General features: G+C 41.1%; 2 protein-coding genes across 2 annotated transcripts; one reads left to right on the top strand and one right to left on the bottom strand.

The window, feature by feature from the left end:
* Positions 1-1535: 1535 nt before the first annotated feature.
* On the top strand, positions 1536-5396 carry LOC147858550 (receptor-like kinase TMK4). Its single transcript, XM_087326840.1, has 2 exons — positions 1536-3899; positions 4667-5396. Exons 1-2 carry the CDS (start codon positions 1637-1639, stop codon positions 5137-5139), a joined length of 2736 nt encoding a protein of 911 aa, XP_087182966.1. The 5' UTR covers positions 1536-1636; the 3' UTR covers positions 5140-5396.
* A 7071-nt stretch (positions 5397-12467) lies between these two features.
* On the bottom strand, positions 12468-15888 carry LOC147858551 (uncharacterized). Its single transcript, XM_087327391.1, has 2 exons — positions 13369-15888; positions 12468-13268 (listed from the first exon to the last, which is right to left on the bottom strand). The coding sequence occupies exons 1-2, from the start codon at positions 14342-14344 to the stop codon at positions 12694-12696; spliced, it is 1551 nt and encodes a 516-aa protein (XP_087183517.1). The 5' UTR covers positions 14345-15888; the 3' UTR covers positions 12468-12693.
* Positions 15889-17174: the final 1286 nt, after the last annotated feature.

Below are 17174 nucleotides of genomic sequence, written 5' to 3' on the forward strand. Positions count from 1 at the left end.
TACTACAAAAAACTAGAGAGATGTGAAATGTGTATGTGATTGGGTTCTCGGGGATTAACAAGAGCCAATAAGTTGACGATTGAAGAGAATGTTAGGGGGGCTTCAACACCACTCTACAATATGTTAGAACCCATGATGATGGATCTTACAAGCTTCACAAACTCGAAGTGCTGAAAAGTTGGAAGACATTTCGAGCACATCACATCTTTCCCTTGAAACATTTACTTTATCTAGTACTTTATCTGGTAGATCCCACCACTTTGATGCTTTAAAGTTTAAATGTTGCTTGTGAGTTAAACCTAGGAGGTGTCCTTGTGTGCATCACGAGGATGTACATATATTATATGCTTTAATTTGAACCTATGACAAATGTTTGTGGCTCTATGTACTCTTAAAGTTTTATGGATTGTTTATATTGTTGTTGTTACAAAATGAGACGGACATACGATGGTGATATACTAATTAACTTACCCGGGGCAACCATGATTAATGTGACCAACAAAACACTCTACCTGAGCGTGAACCCCAAGAATTCTAAAAGGGTAGAAGCAAAAGAAAATGAAAAATCAAGCTACTTGCCAAATTTCATCATTTGGTCTTGAGAAGCAACGAGCCTAGCCACTGATGTTAATGATAATTCTACCATCCTCGTTAGTGAAACTTGAAAGCTTGTATAACCTTGTTAAGGATTCAAGAAAATCAGACTTAGTGTCCTCGTACACGAGGCATTCCAAAAGTGACATATATTTCCGTGATGTGCGTGGAATAAAGTAAGATGGAGAATGACGAGACTTCCTCTTGGTAATGACAGTATAAAAGTAACAAACGAATGAGGGTGGAGCCCATGGTGTAACTTGCGAGCATAGAACACATCTTCTCCGAGTTATACATATATGACTTTGATTGCCTTGGAGCTTTGGTTGTAAAACAGCACATGATGTGTAGTGTACACGGAGGCTGAAACCGAACACGCCTCTGTCTCATATACCATATATGTATATATATATATATATATATATATATTATATACATCCACAAAATGCTGAATGGAAGTAGGCAAGGAAATCAACCACTTTTCTTTTATATCAAAAAACAAAGGGAGCTTATGTATGTTATTAGTGATAACTACTACTCTATATATGGGGAGGAACAAGTGTGCAAAAAGCAAAAAGCAAAAAGCAGAAAAGCCATGGCACTGAGCTGGCAGTCCAGACGCGCTATGCCACCCATGAAAAGCACATGGTGATGTGGCCATGCCAGCCTGCATCCTACGTGGCTCGCTGACGTGGCGGGCACACCGCTGAGCTGGCGAAGATAGTGCGGCGTGCCGTGTTGGGAAAAGCCAAATCAATCACAGGCAGCGTGTGCTGGGAAAGCAACCTCTGTGCTATCATCATCTTCATCTCAAAATGCCAGGCTGGCAAAGCCGACGTGTCACGATACCGATGGATGAAGTGCTGAGCTGGCAGAGGCGTCTATGCCAACTGGACAGGCAGCGGACATGGTGGCATACCCTTCGCTTGAAGAAGAAAAGATAAGAGGTCCACATTCTCTTTCTGTCTCTGTCTGTCTCTGTCTCTGTCTCTGTTTTCCGTTTCAATCATCCTTTTGGTAACAGTCGTTCGACTCTGCGGCCATGGTCTCTTCCTCTGTGTTAGACATAATCCGATGGTCTCTATGTATATCGCTTCTTACAGTGGAAATGATGGCAGCACAGTCTATGGATGAAGGAAACAAAGCTATATTACTGGATTTCCAAAGCAAAGTTCAGAATGGTGATGAAATGCTTCAATGGAAATCTTCAGACACAGACCCCTGTTCTTCATGGAACGGAATAAAATGCACAGGAGCCTTTGTATCGTCCATAAACTTGGCGAACCAAGGATTAATGGGTTCTCTAACATCTGAACTCAACCAGCTTTCTTCCCTTACTACCATAGCTCTGCAGAGCAATGGCTTCACAGGACCTCTGCCGTCACTAAATGGCCTTAAAAATCTTCAATCTTGCTACCTGGATAACAATGATTTTGATACGATACCGGCTGATTTCTTCGATAATCTACCCAATCTTCTTTTCCTCTCGCTCAATGGAAACTCAAGGCTCAATTCTTCGACAAATGGATGGGTTCTTCCCACAAGTCTAGAGACCTCTGTTCTCCTCACAAATCTCTCTCTCACCAACACTAGCCTAAGGGGCACAATCCCGCCTTTCCTAGGCAATTTGGGTGCTTTAAATACCCTTCGCCTCGCATATAATAAGCTCGGTGGCTCAATTCCTACCTCTTTTAGCTCATCTAATCTGCAGGTTTTTCAAGCCAACAACCAGTTAGGTCCATTTCTCTCTGGTTCTCTTGAACCCAGTGTAGGAAATATGAAGTCACTAAGACAACTATGGCTTCATCAAAACCAAATCTCAGGTATTCTACCTCCAGACCTATCTACTAACTCTATATCTCTCACGGATCTAAGACTAAATGGTAACCAACTAGTTGGCCCTATACCGGAATCATACACTAAGTTACCCTTAGTTGTATTTGCCGTTGAGAATAATCGGCTTGATGGTCCAATCCCGAACTTTGGCCAAACCATGTTCACATTTGAAAATAACTTGTTTTGCCGAAACGAGATTGGAGTCCCATGTGCTCCTCAAGTGGATATATTGCTTGATTTCCTTGCCTCCATAGAATACCCTTCTGGGTTAGTGGCATCATGGAGTGATAATGATCCTTGTGAAGGTTCTTGGGTCGGAATTGATTGTGATTCAAGTGGAAATGTGGTTGTTTTAAGCCTATCTAATGCCAACCTCTCTGGTTTTATCAGCCCTCGGATTGGAGAGCTCAGCTCTCTCACTACTTTGAAGCTTAATAATAACAAATTGAGTGGTACTATACCTTCTACCCTTGCCAATCTCACCTCCTTGAAGGTCATCGATGTAAGCTATAACAACCTTACTGGACCTATTCCGGCATTTTCTAGCAATCTAGATCTCGACACTACGGGTAACCCTTTCATCAATGTGAATACCACATCATCGTTATCTGACATTGCGCCTGGAAGCACAGGTACAAGTGGCAATTCGGTGGGGGTGGTGTCGAAGCGGCGACCACCAAATGTTGTTCTCATTGTCGTCACTTCTCTCATAGTCAGTATCAGTGCAATTCTCACAATCTTGTTCTTTGTAAGATACCGAAAACATCGTTATTCGGAGTTCAAAAAGTCAAAAAAGAATTCATTCACTGTACTCAATTCTGTTGCCAAACCTGATCCACCTCCGAATCAATCTATTGTCACAGTTGGGTTGGAAAAAGGTGGCTTAGGATTCGCACTTTCATTCAGAACTGTGCAAATGGCGACTGATAACTTTAGTCCGGAGAATTTTTTGGGCAAGGGGGGTTTTGGTTCTGTGTACAAAGGCTATCTTGAAGATGGCACAATCATCGCAGTGAAGAGAATGGAAGCTTCCGTGATGTCTCAACAAGGATTGAAGGAGTTCGAGTCCGAACTCAACCTATTATCAAAGCTGCGACATAGGCATTTGGTCTCGATATTAGGATATTGTGTCGAGGGAGATGAGAAGGTACTAGTGTATGAGTACATGTGTGGTGGACCATTGAGCCAACATCTTTTTGAGTTCTCTCGATATGGTATGGAGCCTCTAAGTTGGAGAAATCGGTTATCAGTGGCATTGGATGTGGCTAGAGGATTGGAGTATCTTCATGGGCTTGCTCAAAATAGCTTTATCCACAGGGATTTGAAGCCCTCTAACATACTGTTGGATGCAAACGTTAGGGCAAAGATTTCAGACTTTGGATTCGTGAGGTTGGTGCCCGAAGGAGAGCGACAATCGATACAAACCATGGTAGCAGGGACGTTTGGTTATCTCGCGCCGGAATATGCACGTAAGTCAGTTAATTTGGTACGATGTACACATAATGTTCAGAGTGAACGGGCATAAGAACCTGACATGGGGTTATGTGGCCCTTCACATTAACCATGAAATGTAGGTCTATGTCTTGACCATAGTTATCTAATGGGTCCAACCACTAACCTATGTTTCAATGTCTAACTGATGGATTCCAAAGGGTTATGGGTATTGTATACTTAAAACTTAAACATTAGTCTCTTTTTATGCTTAAGATAGTTTTCTGAACATTCATGTAACCACAAAACCCTAAGTATATGTCCAAGCTATAGTCGTTGAGGTTTTCAAGCTTAGATCTTTAACCATGAAACCATATATAGCCATTATCTACAGTATGTCTAACAGCGTGGACAATGGCCGTTCATAAACTTGAGTCTTATCAACTCCTAGGATTATGCATATGCCCATAACATGTTAATGGTTGCCATGCCCAAAATGTTTTGGCCCTTTCTCTAACCTTGAAACCTTAGGTTTATGTTGTGACCATAGCCATCTAGACAGTTTTTCAAACCAAGTGACCATCAATGAACCCATGGGTCAATCTCGAACCAATGGACTAACTTCTGAGGGTTATGACTCTGCTTATAATACACATTAATGTGTTTCTTGCTATGATACGGTGGTACCTTTATATACCATGAATCCTTTCTACCTTCATGTCTATACGCTATATCTTTTCTCTGACATCAATCTCTGGTTTATTTCACTAATAATGGTTATGTTTATGTTCCTTGTTCCTGACAGTTACTGGTCATATAACTACCAAAGGAGATGTATTCAGCTTTGGTGTCGTGTTGATGGAGCTTATCACGGGTCGAAGAGCTTTGGATGACCGATTCTTGGAAGGGAGATTTCAATTAGTCCCATGGTTTCGACGTGCGATATGCAAAACTGACAAGCTTTTAGAAGCTATAGACCCCATCATTGTTACCATGATGGTTGAGAATGATAACATGAAACAAAGTTTGTATATCGTAGCAGAGCTTGCTGGGCATTGCACAAATAGAGAAGCATCCGCAAGGCCAGACATGAGCCATGTTGTCAATATTTTGGCTCCTTTAGTTCAAGTGTGGAAGCCATGTGATGATAACCTTAACGATGCAAGTGAGGCTGAAATGACTGCTGAAGAGGTGAGAAGGAAGTTATTGTCTTGGGAATATGATAGCACAACGAGCATGACCAGCTTGAATGGTACAAGTAACCATGTTGGTTATTGAAAATTGCAAAAAAGCCTCACTAAATGGTGTTGTGCACATAATGTAGGACATTAGGGGAGATTGTGTGTAAAAAATTGTTTTATACGTGGATTCATTGAAGGATAGGGTATAATACCTTATGAAGTTTTGTATCATGTAAGTCGACTGATTATATCTCATCTTCGTGAGTCTTTGAAGAGATCATATGCACATGTAATTCAAAAAAGAACAATTAATATGTGCTTGATGAAAAGGTAATTGATTTCTTGATGTTAACACGAGGATTAGCTTATCATGGTTGATGATGGCAACCATATTCAAATCTATGATATAAATTTACATCCTCAAAATAGGCCACATACACTATGCATGCACACAATTTACATCAAAATAGGCCACATACACTATCCTCAAAATGGTGTTGTGGACAACATTGATCTTTGTAATGGTTAGTAGATTCATTCAGTATGCATGCACATGATAGGTTCTATAACCACATGCTCAGGGCTTTAATGAGTTACAAAAAGATCATGCCCTCAACACTCACTGCTTCACTCTGCAACTGTAGAAGGCAGAACTACACTCCAACATGCCTTTAGCCTCTCCTTGATTTTCTCTCTATTACTTCTCATGGAACTCCATTTTTAACATCTCGCGTGGGTCAAATTTGGTCTTAGAAGCCTAGTCAGTTTGTAGTCCCTTACCATTTGTACGTTTAGATGCATTTTCTAGGCCCTTGGTTGGAGTCTGGGCACTCCTCATTCCACTGCAACTGCTTTCCATCGGTGTATGCAATGACTCAAATGCATACCTTTTTCTTCCACTTCCTTGAGTTCAGCATTTTATTGGTCAGCTGTGTCTTATTTCCTCCCTACAGGACTTGTGCCTTTTGATGGCTTTTGATTTTATGTGCAACTTTTGGCACATCTGAGTTATTCTCTAACTTTGCATATCTTATGTCACATGCTTTAGGTTTGGCTTTGATATGGCTGGTTTGAGCTGATGGCTACTTATGGTTAGCCATTGCACATATTTGCCCTGGATTGATACTTAATTCTGACAAAATTGTTTCTCCTTCTGGTCCCAGTTATAGAAGAGTCTTGCCACACGTTTTCATGATTCTTTTTATGGTTCTGTTTATGATCCTTTGGCTCAGAGAGCTACCGCCCCGCAGATTGAGGCAATCAGACCGGCATCCAGAGCTTCTCGCCTACGTTGCTTGGCTGTGCCAGGATTGTACACAGGGTGCTTATTTATATCGCTTTCATAAAAATGGTTATGTTTCTGCTTCCTTTGGACGGACGTCTAGTTCCTGCGATTTCACTTTGCGTAGCAGGTAGAGTGGACCCTCACTTTCTCCTCCTCCCGTGTCATGTTTCTCATCACGAATATAAGATATAACGTTCAAAAAACATAATAGTGTTATCTATATATTTTGCCTAACCTCCCAGGACAGAACATGAAACAAATATCTCCTGTGTAGTCTCCCTCTCTCTTAAGCACTTTGGAGAATTTATATATCTAAGTTGTATGCCTTTGCCTCATTGTATTTACTATTATGTCAAGCATTCGCTTGTGCAATCCCCTCATATTATATAAATATTGGTTCCATTCAACTCAGTTGGCTTTTTCTTGCACATCTGCAACTTTAGTACTACAACTTTAGTACTCCTAGGTGCTATAGAGTTCTTGCTTCCACCCTATCAAATTCAATAACTAGCTCTTATCTTATTGATCGAGAATTCACTTCGAAACGACAAATCTTGTAGAATAATCTCCCTAATTTAGCTTATATACATGTCATTGATCAATGTCCTATAGCACTAGGAGATATTGTTGAAGTGTTGGTGCTACAAAGGAGTTTGTGTGGTTACTAGTGATTTCCACTCTAGTTTGGTTTGAACCTCTTAATTTTGAGATTGATTAGAGAAAGTGAACAATTGGAAAAATCCCACTAATCCCTCCTTATTTCAAAGCCATATTCGGAGTGTCATCAAATGAGGACAATCTTACAAAAAGAGGGATAAAAGAGGACATTTTTATAATTCTAATGCTAATAACTCAGTGCCCCCAAGACGCTATTGCAATGTTAATCTTGCGTCCACATTGTCTAGTTCATCAATCAAGGATTACAATAGGTAGTATTGCATTTTTGTAGGACATGATCATGTTTGATTGTGCCTCAATGTCGCAAGTAGCAATGGGCGCGGTTCAGTTCGGTTTCTTGGCCGTGAAACCAAACCAAACCATTTATTTATATTAAAAACCAAAGCAAATTGTTTAAATTTTATGAAGCCATTTAAACCAAACCATTTAAATTTAGAACCAAACCAAATCGGTTTATCATAAATCAAAACCAAACCAAATTTATAAACCAAACCACATAAGTTGAAACCGCTAAACCGTGAAATTCAAAACCAAACCAAACTGAAACCGAAAAGCCGCTAAACCGCTAAACCGCTAAACCGCTAAACCATGAAATTCAAAACCGAACCGAACTGAAACCAAATTGGATCATATTATTTGAAACCAAAACCAAGCGGTTTATTTATCTTTAAGCCAATAAACCGCTAAGCCATGGCTTAACGGTTCGGTTCGTTTTGAGCCGAAACCGTGCTCATTACTAGTCGCAAGTCCCAGTCTCCCCTATATGACCTCAAGTTTCCCTTACAAAGATTGAGTATACATGTTGAGTGCTCAAATTCGACTAGTAACTCCTTATGGCCTATCTGTTGTATATTGTTTATTATTGGCATTGTGCTTTCCAGTACATGATTAGGCATAAGTGAGTCATTTGATAGTCAATAACTATTATTCGAAGATAGACATCACAACAACCTACAATAGACAACACTTAGCGACCAGGACAAAGTTGATTTCCATTTAGCAACAAAAGGTAATAGATGGCATGTTAATGATTCTTCACTTAACCTCAACTATTGATAATTCGTGTTACTTGCCCTTAGAGGTGTTGCTTGGTGATGACCACAAATTTGTGACTGCATACTTCACTCATTCCCAACAACATCGTGTTAGGTGGTCTTATCTTCGAGAGACAAATTGCATTCTATTGTTTCAACCCACAATACAACACCAATACTCCTATGTCGAATGTTGGACTATGATGAGATATGGACCTTGACATCAAGCACCTCCTTGAGTGCATTGTAAGATCTGTTGTTGACATAAAACTGAGAAACTAATTTAAACTCAATAGTCCTTACATGAACATATTTTGGACCAAACTCCCAAACATCCCACTCTCAGCACTACCCCCCCGCCACCACCAATCCACAATGAGGATGTTGAAATCATGGAGAAGCCCATTATTGGCAAGTTAACCTCCACCAACATGAACATGACCCAAATCATTGAGTTCCTCCTCTTACGTGAAGGCCAAGTTGATGATTAGTACAACGAACTCCAAACATGGCATTTTTGTAGCTTCGATACTCCTTGAACATATTTCCTACGTTCGTATGACAAGAAATTTTCGTGACAGAAACACATTATTAGCTCTACGTAGGTTGCATGGAACCATCTAACAACCGCTAAGCTCTTGTGGGAAGCTATGATATTAGATTTATCTACACATATGATAGCTCATAGATTTCAACTAATCCAAAACATGTTCCACACTCACAAACATGGATAAGGAGGGTGAAGTAACGCATGAGAGGACAAAGATTAGGTCATCATGGTGACATTTACTTAATAATAGAAGTATTCCACTCAAACTTCCGCATTCCCATGGCATAAAGTGCTCTCCTTAATGTTTTATAGGTACCATCATCTCCTAGAGAGTATTGTATATTCACAACTATTATGTTGGCTTCGAAACTAGAGATCGGTGTTATCGAGGTCATTCATCGTCTTATGAGCCCCATTGTAATGCCACGAGACCATCGCTATTCTGGACTCCATAATCTGCGCAAATAGACTAGTAGGCACAACCGATTATGATACTGCAGGCCATTGCTGCTCTTATCGTCCCGACTATAGAGAAATCATAGAGAAATGGTGTCTTCGGAAATAAAATTTTGAGATGCTGCTACCGATGACAAATCTATTACATATAAAGACACTCCAACTGCTCTCTTCCTTCATACCTTTTTCAACCTACAATAAGTGTGTTTAGGTTGTGAAGTTAGTAAACCACTAACATGACAAATTAGTTTTGTTGTTTCACCTAGCATGATTGTAACTTATCTGTCAAAAGTATAATTACATGTGTTACTTGATCATTATATGTCTAGTCCAAACACCAATTGCTCTCATAACCAGTCAATCCTAGCATGATTGTAACTTATCTGTCAAAAGTATAATTACATGTGCTACTTGATCATTATATGTCTAGTCCAAACACCAATTGCTCTCATAACCAGTCAATCCTAAATTGTATACACTATAGTTTGTTTTGTCCCCACCAACCTTTTTCAATGTAGGTGACAACAATGTCACATTACAACGCAAAACACTTAATGTAGACCAATGGCGAAGGAAACTCTAATCATAACACCTAAAAGGTACTTAATAACCAAATCCTTAGACATGCTTGTTGCTGAAATTTGTTCAGTTGGTGTTCTGAGATGGTTAGGATGTGTACTAAATGTCCAATGGGTGTGTCAACAGCCACAAGGGGTGTAGGAGAGGGGTAAAACTTGAAGAATAGGAGTCCTGATCATAATTAAGAGGAGCAACAAGAACATCGACACCATCTCACAACTCTTCATAGCTTACATATCCCTGATCACTTAGGATTGTGTCAAATGACATGCTATATTGCAATTCATCAAAAATCGCAAGCAAAACTATATTTTCTGTTCATGTTTCATTGCACAAACACATTACAATGATATGACGAAAAACCTATAATGACATCTACAATCTCTATAAAAAGAGACTTTATAAGAGTCTGACATGCTGGAGCATCAAATTAGTTTAAACAATTTATAGTAGACATTCGAACACCTAAATTTGAATGTTTATCTTCACTTCATGAGATTGCACGGGCACAAATAAATAAAACCCTAAAATCTAAATCCAATGGTAATCGCAGTTTGTTAGTCTTCATCAACAAGAAGTTCATGGCTTAATTATATATTGTGTATCATTGCACATGATGAATTAATCACATATTGTGCACTATATATGTAACAATTGAATTAGTATATGGAAACACCAATGCATCACCTTTATCATCCTCAGCGTAAGGGACTTGGATAGGATTGTCAAAGTCTTTAGGTAAGTATGTCACTTATTTCATGGGGCCGTCATCCAAACGTCATATATCACAGGCTTATCAAGTTAACTTGGATATAGAGTGTTTACAAAATACTTCACCATCAATTATTTTTGGGGTAATCCACGTGAGAAAACCTGTGTAGTCAGTAGAAGTGTTGTTTGTCATATGGCATTCATAATCGTAAGCAGCTATAAAAACTTGAAATCCAATGACGGTATGCTACCTCATATTCTATACACTTAAGTTACAAACAGAGCCTAAAGAAACAGAAGGACCTGTGAATCGCCTCCATTAGAACCTAGCAACGCTGACCAGTTTTTCCCAATTCATGTCCTGGTAATAGTCAGCGAAGCCAACAGTTGTCCCACATGTCGTGTTCATAATGGTAACCTGTAATGGTGTTTGTAAACACGATCTTTTAGAGGGGTGCATACCTCATATTATATAGTCTCAAGGTACAACCAACCACACTCCTTAAAACAATGGAATGACCTCAATTAACACTAACAACGTTGAGGGTTGTGTTCCGATTAATCTAACCAAGCAAAGAAAGTTCAATTGCTAGAATCCAAGCAATAAGATCTTGGGGATTTCTATGTTCAGTGGAATGACAAGAGTGATGAAGAGAGCCAATTAAAGTTGGAAGTTTAAAATATTGCAGGGAATACAGAAGGTGAAACCAATAATTAACATTGGGGACATATATTCATAGCCAATTAGGATGAGTGACCAATGAACTAAGGCTAGGAATTGATGTTGGAGATGGGGGCTGACAGCTGCAGTGAATATCACTTAAAGAAACAGAAGATAGGTATAAACATGAAATAACAAGGACATGGGTGTATACAGAAGAATGCGCAAGTTTGGAAGGGTGGAAGTCTCTACGTAGAAGTAGGCACATGTCGAATTCCAAAATTCAGACTAATTGTAACATACCTTTCCTTCTCAAGCTTAGAACTGATATAGATTCAATCCTTTGATCACTATTATGCAGTAAACCAGGCTTTGGTCATTATTGTGTAGTACAAAATGCCACAAACTTGAATGGATGATTCTGGAATTCTCTAGATTATTAGCATACACTCTATGTTTTAAGGCTTTGTTGACACAATGTCAATTCTTCTCTAAAACCTCACTTTGACACATGCATGCAGCGTTCCCAATATGTAAACAGAACACTCTCCTGGGAAAAAATTTCACCAGTCATCTTTAACTGCCGTTAACGAGCAAGGCAAGAATGACGAATTCAATTCGTGAATTTGGTCATTGTTTGGGTGCACTTTGAAGCGGGAGAAGGTTTAAGGATAGTGATGTATCTACTAACCTGGAGAGAGGAGAGGCCCAATTGGGGTAAACAGGTTGGCATAAAAGAAGGTGAAAAATGGAGCTGTTAGGAATATTGGGGGGTTGCGGGCGGGCGGCAAGGTAGTCCCGGCAGGTGCTCAATATGGCTGGTCTCCTTGTCTACCATCCATACATGCAATCAAAATAAGAGATAATCTACTGAAACCAGATAGTAAAGGCAAACGTATAAATATCATGATGGACGGAACCTCGAGGGTGTCCATGACCATGGGAAATCTCCCGGACAAAGAAGTGAAGTGTTTGAGAGAGACAGAGAGTATGTGTGTGTGTGTGTGTGTGTGAGAGAGAGAGAGAGAGAGAGAGAGAGAGAAGCCAACAATAAGAATGTGTTATTTATTAGCCATGTGTCTTGTCAGAGGCAAACCCATTGTTTGAAAATATGAAAGCACTTGGTTTTGTGGGTGTTTTAGTAATCATGATATCCGAGGTTTCAGCTCTACTCTATACTGCTGCTGGATATTTGAATTTATTCATGATCTTCCTTTACTTCTTTTCTTGGGTTTTGAATCTTGCCCTTCTGTTCAGCCGCAGAAGAAGAAGAAGAAGAAGAAGAAGTTATCATGAAGTTCCTTGTAACTTTACCCCGTATTCAGACCTTCCCCCCCCCCACCTCCCTTCTTTCTTGCCTTCCACCACCTTACACATTATTTAACCTCACATCACGTAATAATAATAGACACACATGATACGATGATCCCACAATACATATATATATATATATACCTTGCTCTGACTGATATGATGATTCATAAATATCCTTCTTATATTATGTTTAACTACAATTTTAACTTCAATTCACTACTAATCTTGTAACTAATTACCAATTTACATGGTGGCTGACTCGCTTAATCCCAGGCAGTGTGCATTTAGTGATGATTGGTTAGCTGAACTCAACTACGCCATTATTTTATTTAGCTCGCCAAACATCATAAATCCACCTACGATCAGTCATACCATTCAAAATCTCATAACTGAGTTGAATGATTTGCATGCGTAGCTCCACCCGTGCCTCCACCATAATTGATACCTGCTAAATCGATAAGCCCGCTCGAGCTCGTATGATAATTATTAGTCGCGATGTTAAGATGATTACTTGGGATATTGATTCGTCCGCCTAATTGAAGTTCAGCTAGAGTGTTCGCATTGATCGTGGAGCTAGGGAAGAGCTGATAGTTAGTATTAGGATTAGTGATAGAATTATTACTACTGTGATTATGTTTCTCTAGAAGTAGCTGGGACGAGGATAGTGGATTGTTGTTGTTGGTATTGCTGTTGTTGTGGTTGATTGAATGATTTATATTAACCGGACCCTCATCATGGAGTAAGCCGGTGAAGATTCTGCCTCCAATTCGTACTACAGTTCGATAAGCAAATTCGTCTAATGGGCTATTATTAGTGTTGCTTGTATTATAATGATGGTTTAAATCATCCTCGTGTATCCCTCTGACGCGAACACATTGAAACAATGCTTGTGCTTTCACTTCCGATGGTAACTGCACTGATCTGGGCCGCACAATATTCATTCCTTGGTGATGATGATCTGCAGCGGTCGATCACTTACTTACACTCAATCTCTCTCTCATAATTAACGAATAGGCTATTTAATATTATACGGCATCTATCTAAATATATATACTTACCAGAAGGTACTTGTCGGTGCCGCATCATACTTCCACTGAGGAAATTGTCGGTGTTCACAGTATGGTGCGCTGGGCTGCCGCCGGAAGCCGTAGAATTAGTTGTAGTCATATTGTGATTAGCATGATTGTTGTAAGAGACGTCCATACTATACTGTCCACTAGGATGGGCGGACAACAGATGGGCGGCAGGACCGCCGGGCACTGACGCTCCTCCTGTCGCCGCCGCCACCATGGCCAAGGTCCGTGCCCGCTTTGATCGAGGTACGGGCTGGCCCGACATGAGCGCCGCCAGCTCCGCCTGCTGCCGCTCCCGCCTCTTGGCGGCTGGGACCCACGTGCTACGCACATGCGTCTGGCAATCGAAGCCACGGCTCTTACAGCATGTGCGGCACCTGGTGTAAATGCAATCCTTCTTGGCTTGGTTCCCGCAATCCTGGCATGCAATCGTGCTCGCGGATCCGCCACTACTTGACCGCTGCCGCAGATTCAGATTATTGGAAGAGGGTTGCATGCTAGCTGTGTCCATGTTATGCTGATGATGCTGGTGACCTAGCTGTTGTACAGAAGAATGGTTAATGTTTTCGGGGCCGCCGCCGCCGCCGCCGCCGCCGCCGCCGCTACTCCGATCTTTGTCGGGATGTCCGGCCACATCCGCCTGGGCTTTGGATGTTAATCCTCTGCTTCTCAGGTCTATACTCATAGCCCACTGTGGCTGATCTCCCCCGCCGCCGATGCCCTCTTCTGCATCACCCCTCATGGTTCTATGCACCGCATCAGTTATGGCGGCCGCCGCGCCGGATGCGGATGTGTTCATGGTACTAGTGAATTTCCTTATCCGAGCGTTCTCTCCTCCTCCATGCTCGTCGTGATGATGGCGGTTATTCATGACAGTCGTTGTGTTGACCTCGCGGGCGGGGCTGCAGCTGGTACTAGTAGATTGATTATTATTGTTGTTGTTGTTGTTAGTGAAACTCATGAAAGGAGTCGACCTGCCGCCATTGGTGGTGGAGGAGGGCGAGCTCTCACCTCTGGCAGTTGCAGTGACGGCCGGAGCCGCGGCAGCCTGATTGCTGCTAAATCGGTGGCCGTAAAAGCTGAAGAAGGCGGAATTGGAGACGCTGTTACTGGGATTAAGCTGTGCGCAGGATGCGATCTGCTGATCGGAGGGATGAGACTCGTTCTGGAAGGAGAAGGCCGGGGGGTATCCAGAGGTGATAGGCCGATCTGTCCAAGTAGTCCCGCCGGCCGCAGGGTTGTCGGCAGAATTGGTGGCAGTGCCATTGATATTGAAAGTGAGAGAGAAATCCCTCTCTTTCAGTAATGCGCGCGTGTCGCTGTCGGATTGATGGCGTTGGGCGGCCGCCGCCAGCGCCCACTGCTCGGCCGAAGGGGAGCTCGTGGAGCTGTTGGGGCCGGCGGCAGTTGCCGTAGTTTGTGTGGCTAGGGAAGCCACGGCTGGCGCCAGAGCGAGCCAACGACGCTGTGACGGGAACGCACGACACACAGAGAAAGAGAGACAGAGAGAGGCACACACGCACAAAAAGACGATCTAACGAGCTGTCGTGATAAAATATAGTTAGCTACCTCCGGACCTGGAGCTTAATCCAGATTTCCCCCTGAGATCATTCTGAAATACCTGCTTAAATCACATGTGTTTTTTATGCTGAGGACGTTAGCTGCATGGATTATAGGTGATTACCCTAGATTTCTCTTCACTCATGCACCAGACATTCCTTCACTGCTAAGCTGTAGATTATAAGGAAGGGAGTGATGGAAGGAGATGAGGTGCATCTGAAGAATTAAGGCAGTAGGAGCAGTGGTAATTAGGAGGGCTGTATGGCCATCATAATGACGTACATACTAGCAGATCACACTACCATGATTAATTTAATGGGAAGGCTAATTAAGTAATGGAGGGGTCCATGTGTTTGTTTGAGGATCATATGGACATTGCCAGGCTTGAAGGATTACTGCGCTGCTGCTATGGTTGGAATACCCTATATGATCTATTGATTTTTGTCTTCTTTCTTTCTTGTGATTAACTGATCCCGCTAGCTAGCTAGCTAGCTGCACGTGGTCAGACCGGATACCGGACTGATACCACAAACAAGGAGGAGGAGAACAAGACTACGAAAGGAAATCAAAGAATTATTGGTATTTTTTTGGATGTGATAACATATATATAAGCTTCTCATGATCTACTATAAATGCCTCAATTATGTGTAACTAGACCAGATAAACAAAAATGGTGAGAAGGGGAGGGTTTGATTATTACATATACGACTACAACTACTGGGTAATAGCTTTTCAAAATAGGGTTCTGAATCATTTTCTCTCTGCAGGCAAGCATATATATCTATATATAAGAGAAAAATAACATGATCATTAATAATTAGGGGAGGTGGAAATAATATAAATGGCAGAGAAGACAATGAATTGGAGAGGGGGGGGGGGGGGGGGAACAGAGCAGCAGAAGCAGCAGCAGAGAGAGAAGAAAAAAAAATGATGATGAAGATGAAGAAGACGAAGAAGAAGAAGAAAGCGTAAAAATATTAGTAGAGAGAGAGAGAGAGAGGCCTGAAGAAGCACAATTATTAAATTTATGAAAATATGAGGTTGTGTCTTTCTCTCTCTCACTCTGCATATTTTATAATAATATCACAGAACAGAGCTTAGGGGGAGGGGGGTCTATAATATATATGTAGATATATATATGTGTGTGTGTCTACATAAATAGATATGCAAATGTGTGTGTGTGTGTGTGTGCGCGCTACAAAATCATAGTGTAGACACTGCTGCTGCTGCTGCTGCCACTATACAATGCGACTTATACACACCACATTATTATTATTATTATTATTATTATTAGTTTGTTTTAACTATTTGTGGTTTATCATTGTTCTTGAAGATGAAAGTGGAACTTAGAAAGAAAAATGCCTTCCGTTCCTTCCATCCATCCATTCTCCTCTCAATTTGGTTTTTGTTCTTCTTGTCCACAGCCAAAAGAAGGAGAAAGAAAAAAAAAAAAACTGAACCGCCATTAGTTGTGTTCTATATACATACATATCTCTATCTATCAAATTACTACTCGATTTACCAAAGAGAACCGCTAGAAAGCGAGTACTATGATTTGGATAAATAAATAGGAAAACCCCACACTCACACTCATCTGTATGATGATGATGATGATGATGATGATACGATATGAGATTACTTAGTAGAAGCAAACTGCAGTAGAGAAGAGAATCCTTTTCTTTTCCCCCTTTTCTTTTACAATACAAAAGGAGGTTTCATTAGGAGGGAGTACTAGTACCCACTAGTCTCTCAGTAGTACTCTCCCTACCTATGCCTCCTCCTCTTCCTACTCCTAAGAGATATATATATACATCAACATGTATATATTATGTAGATACGTAGATATATTTCGTAACCCTAATGGTTCGGGGGAATCCTGAGGAGCTATACGCGTGTGTGTGTGTGTGTGTGTTGGAGGGAGGGGGGGAGGGGGGATTGAGTCTTGAGAGATGGTGTACAACACGAGTTTTCAAGGTTTCGGGGTACACTTTTGTATTTAGAAGGTTGGCGGGGTCCACGTGCCACCAGAGAGGCAGACCAGAAAAGCATAACAGTAGGAAACCCTACCTACAAGAGACTCTCGCTCTCAGAGTTTTTCTTTATATTCTATTCATTCCTTCAACAATTATATACATATATGCTTTCCATCCATTGTATATGTGTGTGTATGTTTATATTCTTCCTTTTTCTTTTTCCTTTTCCTTTCCTAGAGAGAGAGAGAGACTGAGGGA

The sequence above is a fragment of the Azolla caroliniana genome, unplaced genomic scaffold (assembly GCF_043228905.1).
Source record: "Azolla caroliniana isolate FFs.n. ecotype wild unplaced genomic scaffold, voAzoCaro1.0.p SCAF_11, whole genome shotgun sequence".
Taxonomy (NCBI): Eukaryota; Viridiplantae; Streptophyta; class Polypodiopsida; order Salviniales; family Salviniaceae; genus Azolla; species Azolla caroliniana.